At 43.8% G+C, this 13,411-nt stretch overlaps 1 protein-coding gene across 2 annotated transcripts in view; it reads right to left on the bottom strand.

Annotated features, from left to right (window-relative positions):
• The window catches only part of FNDC3A (fibronectin type III domain containing 3A), a 365,351-nt gene that overhangs the window by 239,070 nt on the left and 112,870 nt on the right, over positions 1-13,411 (bottom strand). The window contains exons 1-2 of one of the 2 annotated variants that reach the window (XM_069758840.1): positions 3,376-3,412; positions 127-264 (exon numbers count right to left, since the gene is read on the bottom strand). In XM_069758840.1, the coding sequence (XP_069614941.1) occupies positions 127-246 (120 nt within the window). In that variant the 5' untranslated portion in view covers positions 247-264; positions 3,376-3,412. Of the gene's footprint in view, positions 1-126; positions 265-3,375; positions 3,413-13,411 lie in introns of those variants that run through there. The other variant, XM_069758841.1, reaches the window with a different exon arrangement.

The following is a 13,411-nucleotide window of genomic DNA, read 5'->3' as shown; positions in this document are numbered from 1 at the left end:
TTAAAATGAATATTTAAGTAACAAATTAGGATAAAAAGATTAAGATGACACGTTGACCTATCAGGACTACATCTGTCAACTGCATATAAAAAAAACAAAAAAAAAAACACATTGATAATATCTAACCTGTTGGCTGCCTTCCCCATTGACGATAGGTGTCGGTAGCAGAGGAATTTCAGTTGCCAGTAGTGGGGTGGTGTCCAGTGGTGGAGGATGATGATCGGCCATCACTGATAAAACATACATTTACAGCGGATTCAATCCCTGCAACATAAAGAGCGTGAAAAATGTTTATATACATCTTAATACAAGCCAGAGAATTTACATACAGTATGAATTGCTTTCAAGAAAAGTCTGCATACCATCAGTGACCAACATCATTCTTTAGGGATCTGCTTGTACGTCGCTTACGATAACAATAGTTAATCTTACCTGCCAACCATCGAATGTGTCTACATAGGGGTGTCCAGACTAGGCTGATGGTTTTGGCGAGTGCTAGTGCCTATCTTTTTTTTCCTAGACTGCGGACCTAGTCTAGTTTAGGGGTCTGTCCATGAAAACATGCTCTCTGAAAACGGGAATGTTCCGGTATGGATGGCTATAATCACACAATGCGGTGATACAGCGTCATTTTCACTGTATTACCAAAAACCATTTTGCCAAATTTTTGTTTTGAGAAAATCATGACAAAAGCCCATGATTTCAGAGAAATAGGTCAATAAACACAAACACCATCTTTACACAAGCATGACAATGGGGATTTTTTTTTTCTTTACCTAAATTGCATATATTTGTGCCTAAAAATAATTATTGCAATTGAGCCTCATTAAACATTTTGCACTAATTTTGTTTCTACAGGCTCTTCATTTCCCTGCAAATTAAAATTTAATGTGGTCTGTGGTCATGAATCAGCTAAGAGGAGCTCAGAAAAAGACAGCTAAAGAGTTAAACGCCTTGTCACAGACCAGGCTGAAAAGATAATTAAAGGGTTGAGATAAAAATCCACTGAAACATGATAACAACTGGTCCCATGCCATAATAAAAGACCAATAGGCGGTAAAGATGGACACTCGAAATAACATTGGTACTACAAAAATCATGGAGTTTAAGTCCACAATATAGTAAAAAGTTATTTTATTGAATAATAAAGCATAACAATAAATAAAACGTATAAGCAAAGTCAAAAATGCAGAAAAAGGCTCAGATATGAAGGACAAACACATCACTTATGGGAACAGGATCAGGGAAAGCTGTGCCCTAAAAATGTCAATAGACTAATTAATAAAGGCATAAAGTGCTTAGTGCATATAGAGTGCAGCACATTTGCCCAGGGTCACTAAAAGGTCATAGATTCAGCCCCAAGCTGTATAAAGCAAGCACGCTCCCCTATAGGGAACAAGTGTTATTGACTCCCTGGTGTGTGAGAGAATGCATGATATGAATTGAAACACAAACTGGGTCAAATATGAAGCAAAGTAATAGCCAAGGCCATCTTACCCATCAAGCTGCCTGTGTGATGTGATGTCCAGTGCAGCTTCGATGCGCGTTTCACGTGGGCTTCTTCGGGGGAGCTGTGAAACGCGCGTCGGGGCTGTACTTGACATCACATCACACAGGCATGGGTAAGCTGGCCTTAGCTATTACTTAGGCTACTTTCACACTTCCATCAAAGTGCCTACATCGCAATGCGTCGCTTTGGAGAAAAAAACGCATCCTGCAAAGTTACCCGCTGCATTAGTGACGCATTGCGACGTATGGCCACACGTCGCATCCATCGTGCGACAGATGTGTCGTGTTTTGGCGGACCGTCGGCACAAAAAAAGTTCCATGTAACTTTTTTTTGTGCGACGTGTGCGCCATTTCCGACCGCACATGCGCGACCAGAACTCCGCCCCCTCCTCCCTGAACATTGCAATGGGGCAGTGGATGCGTTGAAAAACTGCATCCGCTGCCCCCATTGTTCATTTACTTCACAACGTCCGTTGGGCCGACGCATGGCGACGGACCTATACCGAGGGAAGTGTGAAAGTAGCCTTAGCTTCATACTTAACCCAGTTTATGTTTCAATTCATATCATGCATGCTATCACACAATGGGGAGTTAATAACACTTGTTCCCTATAGGGGAGTGAATCAAAATCTCATACTTGCAGTCACGTGTCCGCTCCTCCTGACACCGGAGAATCCTCACAGCGTGTAGTGCAGGCCATGTGAGGATTCACAAGTCTACAGTAACGTACATGCACATTATACATACTCCCGGCTAGGGCCCATCTAATGGGTGTGGCCTTGCTTCGCCATGCCCACTAGACGGGCCCTGTCCGGGAGTACGTATAGAGCATACATACCCTCCGGTCCTGGGACAGAAACTAGCGAATCCCCACAGCGAGCACATTCATAAGTCTGCAGTCACGCTGAATGACTGAAGACTAGTGATGCGCAACCATGCTTGGACAACATCTTATCGGCATTCTCCAAGCATCTGGGAGTGCTCGTATATTATGTTCAAATCCCTGCAGCTGCATAATTAGATAGGGAACCCCTACATGTGTTGCAGCTAACAAAGAGGCAATCCCCACGTGTTCAAGCCGTCTAACAGCGGCAAACCATGTAGCTGCAGGTGCGCGAACATAATATACGAGCACACCCAGGTACTCAGATAGCACCAGAGTGTGCTCGGATAAGACATTATCAGAGCACATTCGCTCCTCACTACTGCAGACTTATCGATTTGGACCGGATAACCCCTTTAAGTTACACCACTAGAAAAAAAAAAAAATAATAAATAATGTTGTCCCCAAAAGGTGGAGGATAACCCCTATATTTCAGATAAAATACGGTAGAATGGAAGTTTAGATGCAATATTCCATATTCCTTTATCGAATCTACAATGTGATAGCCAAAGTTATCTTCAACATAGGAAAGCAAAATAAAAGAAAAAAATGTTGACCCAACCGCCGTGTCAAGTGCTTATCACTTTCAGAGAATACATGTAGGTTTAATAATTAAGTATATTTGTGCACCTCATTAACCTGCAGGCATGGAAAGTTACTTCAGTTAAACCAGTGATAACAATGTTGGCATTTTTTGTTTGTAAATACAAAAATACCATATCTCAAAAACTATTCATAGAAAAAGTCAACTGTAGATAATTTCATTTTCCATTATATACAGATAAGGACAGTACATTGCTGGGGAACATGGCGCAGACAATCGGATTTCAGGGAGATTAGGGGAATTTGTGCTTCTTTCAAACATTTGGCTGTAACTTGAAACATTAAATAATGGAAATCAGATTGTGTTGAGGGGGCTGCTGTGTAATCACAGAAAGCTTGTGCACAAATAACAAATAATTGATTTCACACTTGACGCTTACAGCAAACAACTGCCAACGCTTCTCACTTTCAATTGTTGTATTTTGTCTTTCCAAGCCAGAAGAAGAATATTAAACATATTGCTGTGAAAGAGAAAAAAATAGTTAGATTTGTACTGCCCTGGTCCAGTCCGGTCCTTGACTAGGCATCCTTGATGTCCCTGGCGTTTACAAGACCCCAAAGCGTCATTACATCGCTGGGCCTAGTAAGCGCTAAAGAGGTCCATGAGAATGTAGGGAGCAAAAGCAAAAAATGATTGTCATGGAGGCACAAATGGCACAGAAACACAGCTGTCACAGTGTAGAGGGTTCATCCTTATTCTCATTTTCCCATGAAAACACGAGAAACAATAGAATTAAACTGAAAAGGGAGAAGATACAGATTAGATAATAGAAAAAAAAAATTGACAGTGATGGTGATCAATGAGTGGAACAGGCTGCCATGAGAAGTGGTGAGTTCTCCCTCAATGGAAGTCTTCAAACAAAGGCTGGACATATATCTATCTAAGGTGGTTTAGTGACTCCTGCATTGACAGGGGGTTGGACACAATGACCCTGGAGGCCCCTTACAATTCTAACATTCTATGATTCTAATCAAGCGCTTTCCGTGTAGCTTCTGGTCCAGAAACTCTAACGTTCTATGATATTAAGGCTTTGGTCAGAAGGGCTCCAAGGTTGTATTCATACAAGGCAGGATCCATCACCCATGCAATGTTCTCTCGGGCCTGCTGTTTTTCACCCCTTTTTTGCATGGTGGTGGTGCACCTGTGTTGGTAATAAAACAGAAAACTTCCCCCTCCTCTTTCTGTTCTCCTGGGGTCTCCTGGTGTCGTAAAGTTTCTTATCCCCCAGAATCTAGCCCACCTCTGTGCACAATGAAGTCTCACATGCGATGAGAATGAGGAGAGGTGTAAATATTTCTACAAGACAGCATGTATCAGTAAAATATTTAGCTCAGTGGTCAGACTGAAAAAAGCAAGAATTCAGGATTTCTTTTCATATATATGAATGGTAAATCTGCATGTGTTCACTGAGACTTGTGTCTCCGCAAGAGAAATTGACATGCTGCAGTCTTGAAAGATGCGCCTCATGTCAGTGTCCGCAGGTGATCTGCAGGTGGCGATGCACGCATAGTGGACATGGGATTTCTAGAAATCCCAGTCACTATGCTGTTACATCTGGACGCTGCGGGTTTGATGCTGCCTAAATATGCAGAATAAAACCCGCAGTACTTACTGATCGTGGGCATATACCCTTACAGTTTCCAGCAAAAACCTTTGTTCTCCAGGCAGATAGGTTAATGCTTGGCGAGTTTGGCACTCAGCTTTGCCTATATAAAAAAAAAAACACACAACATCAGAGCACGGCCAAACATTCATGTGCATGGGGGAGTTGTGAGAGATGGAGGTTGTCTGAACATAATATTTATGAGCAATAGTGATGAGCGAACGTGCTGGGATATGGTGTTATCGGAGCATGCTCGTGTGCTAATAAGAGTGTCTTCAGTGTGGTCGAATAATATAGCCGAATCCAGGGCTGTGGAGTTAGTAAGCCAAACCTCCGACTCCTCAATTGCCATGACACAGACTCAGACTCCACAGCCCTGCCTGAATCCCCACGCCTGTATGTCTCGTGGATGTACAACAGCAGCAACACATGCAGTGATTACCTAACAAACAAGAAATCCCTGCTTATGTTACGGCTATCTAACAGCCGCGGGGCTCAAACTTATTATTCAAACATGCCGAAGTCACTCAGTTAGCACACGAGCACGTCCGGATAACACCTTACCCGACATTGTTCACTTATCACTAATAGGCATCCATCTAAAAGGCAATTGACTAAAATGAAGTGGAAAAAACTATTGTTATGTATGTTAGTGCAATTTAATTACATGAAGGTAACTAATAAGTTTCAGGCTACAATCTCCATTTCTTCTTGAATTTCCAGACCTCTTCATATACAGTTTGCAGCCATATCCAAGTTCCAGATTTTTTTTCTCTCTCATTAGTATAAACTGGATGTGAGCTGTGAGTTTATCAAGGTTGCTACTGCTCTCACTGGCTTTCCTATAATCCGCTTGTACTATTGCCCTTTTCCTGCGCCCTTTGAGGAAAAAAAAAAAAAAAAAAAAAGAGGTAGAAAATGTTTTAAAGGGTTGTTCCCAAAATATTAATAAGCCTTGACTTGTTGGGGTATAACTGCTGGCATCGCCAGCTATCCGGAGAACGGGCTCTGGAACCCAAAAATGAAGCTTGCCAAAAGACCAGTCTTGAATGGAGCGGTGTTGCATGTGTAACGTGCCGTGGGGCGGTTACCGTGGGCTAAGCATGCGCCCCAGCACCTTACATGAAGGTGGGCGCCCTGGCTGGGTGAGTGGACTTGTGCTGTGGGGGCGCTGGCTGCATTTAACCGATGAATTGGGTTGGCCAGGACCTGGTGTTTGACAGTTCAATGAGGGAGAATAACAGTCAAAAATAAATCCTTAACTCAATGATAATTTGTGGGGGATTATATACAGAAGATAGCAGGCACACAACTTGAAGAATGTTTCCTTTACAAAACAGAGAACTTTTCACACAGTTTCAATTGCTTCCTCTTTACTCGCTTATCCTCCATCTCAACTTTCCTCTCTACTTCACCACAGCACAGGTCAGCAATACAGTCCAGTTTGTACGAGTCCTATTCTTAGTTCCACGTCTTCTTTCTCCTCTAGGGAAATACAGTCATAGCCGAAAGCGTTGGTACTCTGGAAATGGTATCAGAAAATTAAGTATATCCCTCAGAAAATTATTGAAATTACACATTTTGTTATACACGTGTCTACTTCCTTAGTGTGTGTATTGGAAAACGTACAAAAAATACCTAAAAAAAAAAAAAAAAAAAAAGGCAAATTAGACAATTTCACACAAAATCCCCAAAATGGTCTGGCCAAAATTGTTGGTCACCTTTAACTCAATATTTGGTTGCACACCCTTTGGAATAAATTGCTGCAACCAATCGCTTCCTACAACCACCAACAAGTTTCTTTTACCTCTCAAATGGAATTTTGGACCACTCTTCTTTTGCGAACTACTCCAGGTCTCTCATACTCATATTTGAAGGGTGCCTTCTCCAAACAACAATTTTAAGATCTCTCCACAGGTGTTCAATGGCATTTAGATCCAGACTCATTGCTGGCCACTTCAGAACTCTCCAGCGCTTTGTTTCCATCCATTTCTTTGTGCTTCTTGAAGTACGTTTGGGGTCGTTCTGCTGGAAGATCCACGACCTAGTACGCAAATCCAGCTTTCTGACACTGGGCACTATACTGCGACCCACAATTCTTTGGTAATCTTCAGATTTCATTATGCCCTGCACACAGTCAAGGCACCAAGTGCCAGAGGCAGCAAACCAACCTCAAAACATCTTTTAACTTCCACCATATTTGATTGTATGTACTGTGTTCATTTATTTCTAGGCATCATTCCATTTTCGGTAAACAGTAGAATGATGTGGAAAGGTGCCAACAATTTTGTCCAGCCCATTTTTGGGTGAAATTATGTCCAGTTTGTTTTTATTTTCCTCTGTTTCTTTTTTGCATTTTTCCAATACACACAAACCAAATAAAACGTGTATAATAAGACGTCATTTAAATAATTTTCTGGGAGAAATACTTCATTTTTTGCAATTATTTCAAGGGTGCCAACACTTTCGCCATGACTGTACACCGCCAGTATGGCCGTTCCTTAACTTCTTTCTGTCTCTGATGTTCTGGACCTCCCGCCCGGAGCACTCTCTTCTGTCCAGGTTAGGCTCCTTACCTCTGTGAGTTATAAACTCTCGGCCATACTGCTAGGTGCCATAACCCAAAACCTTTCTCCAGGGCCGGACTGGCCATCGGGCAGTTCTGGCAAATGCCAGAAGGGCCGGTGGCAGTCGTGGGCCGCTTGCCAGTGCCAACTCTCCCCCCCCCCACCCAACTCACCCCCCACGCCCGTCAGCGCAGCCGCCGCATTCAACTATACCAGAGTCTATGACGCTGGTACAGTTCAATGCAATGATGGAGGAGAGAGCTTCTGCTGACGCTCCCTCTCCCATCATTCCCCGCTCTCTTTTGGCGCCGATACGGCGGGTGCGCGATGATGTCATATCATCGCGCACCTGCTGTGTGACTGTGCACACTGCAGCTGCTGAGACCTGAGCCAGGAGCAGCGCTGGGCACGAGGAGAGCTGAGTGTTTTTATTTTTTTTTTTAAATATATCACTGAGTGATAACTGGATTGTGGGGCTATTGGGGGGCTGCATTACATTCTACGGGGGCTGTGCTGCATTACATTCTACGGGGGCTGTGCTGCATTACATTCTATGGGGGGCTGGCTGCATTACATTCTATGGGGGGCTGGCTGCATTACATTCTATGGGGGGCTGGCTGCATTACATTCTATGGGGGGCTGGCTGCATTACATTCTATGGGGGCTGGCTGCATTACATTCTATGGGGGGCTGGCTGCATTACATTCTATGGGGGGCTGGCTGCATTACATTCTATGGGGGGCTGGCTGCATTACATTCTACGGGGGGCTGGCTGCATTACATTCTACGGGGGGCTGGCTGCATTACATTCTACGGGGGGCTGGCTGCATTACATTCTACGGGGGGCTGGCTGCATTACATTCTACGGGGGGCTGGCTGCATTACATTCTACGGGGCGCTGGCTGCATTACATTCTATGGGGGGCTGGCTGCATTACATTCTACGGGGGGCTGGCTGCATTACATTCTATGGGGGAGGGCTGTATTACATTCTATGGGGTGCTGTATTATATTCTATGGATGGGCTATATTATATTCTATGGGGGGCTGCATTATGCTCTATGAGGGGGCTACCATATATTATATATGCAGGGGCTACATTATACTACATGAGGGGGCTGCATTATATTCCCTGGGGATTACATTATACTCAGGGGGCTACAATATATTCTGTGGGGTGGATGCATTATACTCTGGGGTGGATGCATTATACTATATGTGGGCTGCATTATACTGTATTGAGGACTATGGGGAATATATTATACTATATGAGGAACTATGGGGTGCATTATACTATGGGAAGTGAATTGTACTACATGGATGACAATGGTGGGACATTATACTATATGGAGCACTATGAGGAATGTATTATACTATTTGGAGGACTGAGGAATGAATTATACTATTTGGAGGACTGAGGAGTGTATTATACTATATGGAGGAATTGCAGTATATTTTAATATATGGAGGTCTATGAGGAGTGTATTATACTATATGGAGGACTGAGGAGTGTATTATACTATATGGAGGACTGAGGAGTGTATTATACTATATGGAGGACTGAGGAGTGTATTATACTATATGAAGGACTGAGGTGCACATTATAATATATGGAGGACTATGGGGTGTATTACACAGCAAAATGCTGCCTATTCATCGAGTGATTGGATTGTTTATGTGGGAACAGAAATCCTTGTTCTCAGCAGCACATCGCCAGTGTAAACTGTAGTTGTGCTGCTGATAACATGATACTGTGTGGGGACAGATTGATCTAATTGTGATTGTTCTGTTAAGGTACCTTCACACATAACGATATCGTTAACGATATCGTTGCTTTTGGTGACGTTGCAACGATATCGTTAAGGAAATCGTTCTGTGTGACAGCGACCAACGATCAGGCCCCTGCTGTGCCATCGTTGGTCGCTGAACAAAGTCCAGAACTTTATTTCGTCGCTGGATCTCCCGTGGACATCGCTGGATCGGCGTGTGTGACACCGATCCAGCGATGTCTTCACTGGTAACCAGGGTAAACATCGGGTAACTAAGCGCAGGGCCGCGCTTAGTAACCCGATGTTTACTCTGGTTACCATCCTAAAAGTAAAAAAAACAAACACTACATACTTACCTACCGCTGTCTGTCCCCGGCGCTGTGCTCTGCACTCCTCCTGTACTGGCTGTGAGCGTCGGTCAGCCGGAAAGCACAGCGGTGACGCGGTCCTGCGCTTAGTTACCCGATGTTTACCCTGGTTACCGGCATCGTTGGTCGCTGGAGAGCGGTCTGTGTGACAGCTCTCCAGCGACCAAACAGCGACGCTGCAGCGATCCGGATCGTTGTCGGTATCGCTGCAGTGTCACTTAATGTGAAGGGGCCTTTACCTTCATTCTTTCTCAGTTGGTGTAAAGAGGCCGGGAAACAAGCAAACGACCTCAGTACTGTCGATCACACTTGTTTAGTGGCCTGAGATTAGCGCATTTAAATACAGCAGAAATGCTTCGCAGGGAGACCAGGCAAGGATGATGACAGTTGTAGTTAGCACCCGGCGCCTGGGAATAGCGCTAACTCTACTGCTTTTCCCAGCCGCCAGAGCATTTAATTCTGGTATGTGTAATGATTTTTAGGGTTGATGTCAACTGCTATCAATCCCTGGTGTAAGTAATGGAGAGGTGTCTATCAGACAGCCCCACTACTAGCCCAGACCTGGCGAGACCCAGCGACTCTGAAGAGCGGTGACGGTAGTAACAATACCGCTCTTCACAGTCTCCCAGCTCAGCGCAAGACCCAGAATATCTGAAGAGCGATGACGTTACTGATGTCACCGCTCTTCAGAGTCACCGGGTCTCGTGTTGCGCAGCAGAACCAAAAGTGGCTGTAGGCAAAGTTTATGGAGCATCAGAATGAGGTTGCATAGCCTTTGGTCGTCTCATCCCTTCATTATCTAAGAGATCCAGTTATGTAGGTAAAGTAGCGGCTTTTCTTGGTACTGCAACTAAAAGCAATAAATAGGACTGAGCTGTAATGCTGGATACAGCTGTGATTATATGTTATATAGTCGTCTTACACTCCCCTCACTTCTTGTAACCTACAAAAGCGTACAAAGATATTATACAGCCACCACGTGACAAGTGGGCCTGTGTACCTTCAAATGCCAGGGCTGAATTTTAGTCCCAGTCCGGCCCTGCCTTTCTCTAATCCATCATTCTGTTATTTCGGTCACTTCTCTCTCATTCTCAGCTAGGATCTCACTATCCTCTGTCTTGGTCTTGTCTCTCATTAGGGACATCCATGTCATGCAGCACTGCTCACATTCTTGCTACTCACACTGGGCCACTTCTGACATTAAGACAGGAAGCAGTCTCTGTGCCTTCAGCTTAGCCCTTCCTACTCTGGGCTAATCCCAAGTATTAACTCATACTTTCTATACTGTCAAACACCCATCATTAACACCACTAACGTACAGCACAATTCACATTACTAGAACTCGCTTGTTCTTTAACCCCTTCATGACCCAGCATAATTTGATCTTAATGACCTGGCCGTTTTTTGCAATTCTGACCAGTGTCCCTTTATGAGGTAACAACTCAGGAACGCTTCAACGAATCCTAGCGGTTCTGAGATTATTTTTTCGTGACATATTGCGCTTCATGTTAGTGGTAAATTTAGGTCGATAATTTTTGTGTCTATTTGTGAAAAAAATGGAATTTTGGCTAAAATTTTGAAAATTTTGCAATTTTCAAATTTTGAATTTTTATTCTGTTAAACGAGAGAGTTATGTGACACAAAGTAGTCAATAAATAACATTACCCACGTGTCTACTTTACATCAGCGCAATTTTGGAAACAATTTTTTTTTTGCTAGGAAGTTATAAGGGTTAAAAGTTGACCAGCGATTTCTCATTTTTACAGCAAAATTTACAAAACCATTTTATTTAGGCACCACCTTACATTTGAAGTCAGTTTGAGGGGTCTATATGGCTGAAAATACCCAAGAGTGACACTATTCTAAAAACTGCACCACTAAAGGAGCTCAAAACCACATTCAAGAAGTTTATTAACCCTTCAGGTGCTTCACAGCAGCAGAAGCAACATGGAAGGAAAAATGAACATTTAACTTTTTAGTCACAAAAATTATCTTTTAGCAACAATTTTTTTATTTTCTCAAGGGTAAAAAGAGAAGCTGGACACCAAAAGTTATTGTACAATTTGTCCTGAGTACGCCGATACCCCATATGTGGGGGGGGGGGAACTACTGTTTGTGCACACGGCAAGGCTCGGAAGGGAAGGAGCGCCATTTGACTTTTGAATGAAAAATTAGCTCCAATCGTTAGCAGACACCATGTCGCATTTGGAGAGCCCCTGTATGCCTAAACATTGGAGCTCCCCCACATGTGACCCCATTTTGGAAACTAGACCTCCAAGGAACTTATCTAGATGCATAGTGAGCACTTTAAACCCCCAAGTGCTTCACAGAAGTTTTTAACGCTGAGCCGTGAAAATAAAAAATCATTTTTCTTTCCTCAAAATTTATTTTTTAGCCCGCAATTTTTTATTTTCACAAGGGTAACAGGAGAAATTGGACCCCAATAGCTGTTGCTCAGTTTGCACTGAGTATGCTGGTACCCCATATGTGGGGGTAAACCACTGTTTGGGCACACGTCGGGGCTCGGAAAGGAAGTAGTGACGCTTTGAAATGCAGACTTTGATGGAATGGTCTGCGGGCGTCATGTTGCATTTGCAGAGCCCCTGATGTGCCTAAACAGTAGAAATCCCCCACAAGTGACCCCATTTTGGAAACTAGACCCCCCATGGAACTTATCTAGATATGTGTTGAGCACTTTGAGCCCCCAAGTGCTTCACAAAAGTTTACAACGCAGAGCCGTGAAAATAAAAAAAATCATTTTTCTTTCCTCAAAAATGATGTTTTAGCAAGCAGTTTTTTATTTTCACAAGGGTAGCAGGAGAAATTGGACCCCAATAGTTGTTGCCCAGTTTGTCCCGAGTATGCTGGTACCCCATATGTGGGGGTAAACCACTGTTTTGGCGCACGTCGGGGCTCGGAAGGGAGGGAGCACCATTTGACTTTTTGAACTCAAGATTGGCTGGAATCAATGGTGGCGCCATATTGCATTTGGAGACCCCTGATGTGCCTAAACAGTGGAAACCCCTCAATTCTACACCAACACTAACCCCAACACACCCCTAACCCTAATCACAACCCTAGCCCAAACACACCCCTAACCCTAATCCCAACCCTAACCATAATCCTAACCCTAATCCAAACCATAACCATAACCCTAACCACAAGCCTAATCTTAACCCTATTTCCAACCCTAGCCCTAATTCCAACCCTAACTCTAAGGCTATGTGCCCACGTTTCGGATTCGTGTGAGATTTTTCCGCCATTTTTGAAAAATCCGCGGGTAAAAGGCACTGCGTTTTACCTACGGATTTACAGTGGATTTCCAGTGTTTTTTGTGCAGATTTCACCTGCGGATTCCTATTGAGGAACAGGTGTAAAACGCTGCGGAACCACACAAAGAATTGACATGCTGCGGAAAATTCAACACAGCGTTCCCGCGCGGTATTTTCCGCACCATGGGCACAGCGGATTTGGTTTTCCATAGGTTTACATGGAACTGTAAAGCTGATGGAAAACTGCTACGAATCTGCAGCGGCCAATCCGCTGTGGATCCGCAGCCAAATCCACACTGTGTGCACATAACCTAATTCTAAGGGTATGTGCACATGATGCGGAAAACGCTGCAGAAACACAGCGTTTCCGCCGCTGCGGGTCCGCAGCAGTTTCCCAGGAGTTTACAAAAAACGCTGCTGCGCACATGCTGCGGAAAAAACTGCGCGGAAACGCAGCGGTTTACATTCCTCACATTTCACTTCTTTCTGCGGATTCCGCAGCAGTTTTACAACTGCTCCAATAGAAAACCGCAGTGAAATCGGCAGAAAAATCGCGGTAAATCCGCAGCAGTTTTGCACTGCGGATTTATAAAAACCGCTGCGGAAAAATCCGCAGAGGACCAGAATACGCGTGCACATTCCCTAACCCTAACCCTAGTTCTAACTGTAGTGGAATTTTTTTTTTAATTATTATTGCTCCTACCTATGGGGGTGATAAAGGAGGGGGTTCATTTACTTTTTTTTTTTTTTTATTTTGATCACTGTGATAGAGCCTATCACAGTGATCAAAATGTACATGGAACGAATCTGCCGGCCGGCAGATTCGATGGGCGCACT

The sequence above is a fragment of the Ranitomeya imitator genome, chromosome 3, assembly GCF_032444005.1.
Source record: "Ranitomeya imitator isolate aRanImi1 chromosome 3, aRanImi1.pri, whole genome shotgun sequence".
Lineage (NCBI taxonomy): Eukaryota > Metazoa > Chordata > Amphibia > Anura > Dendrobatidae > Ranitomeya > Ranitomeya imitator.
The sequence above is the reverse complement of the archived record's forward strand: the minus strand, read 5'-3'. Positions and strand labels throughout refer to the sequence as shown.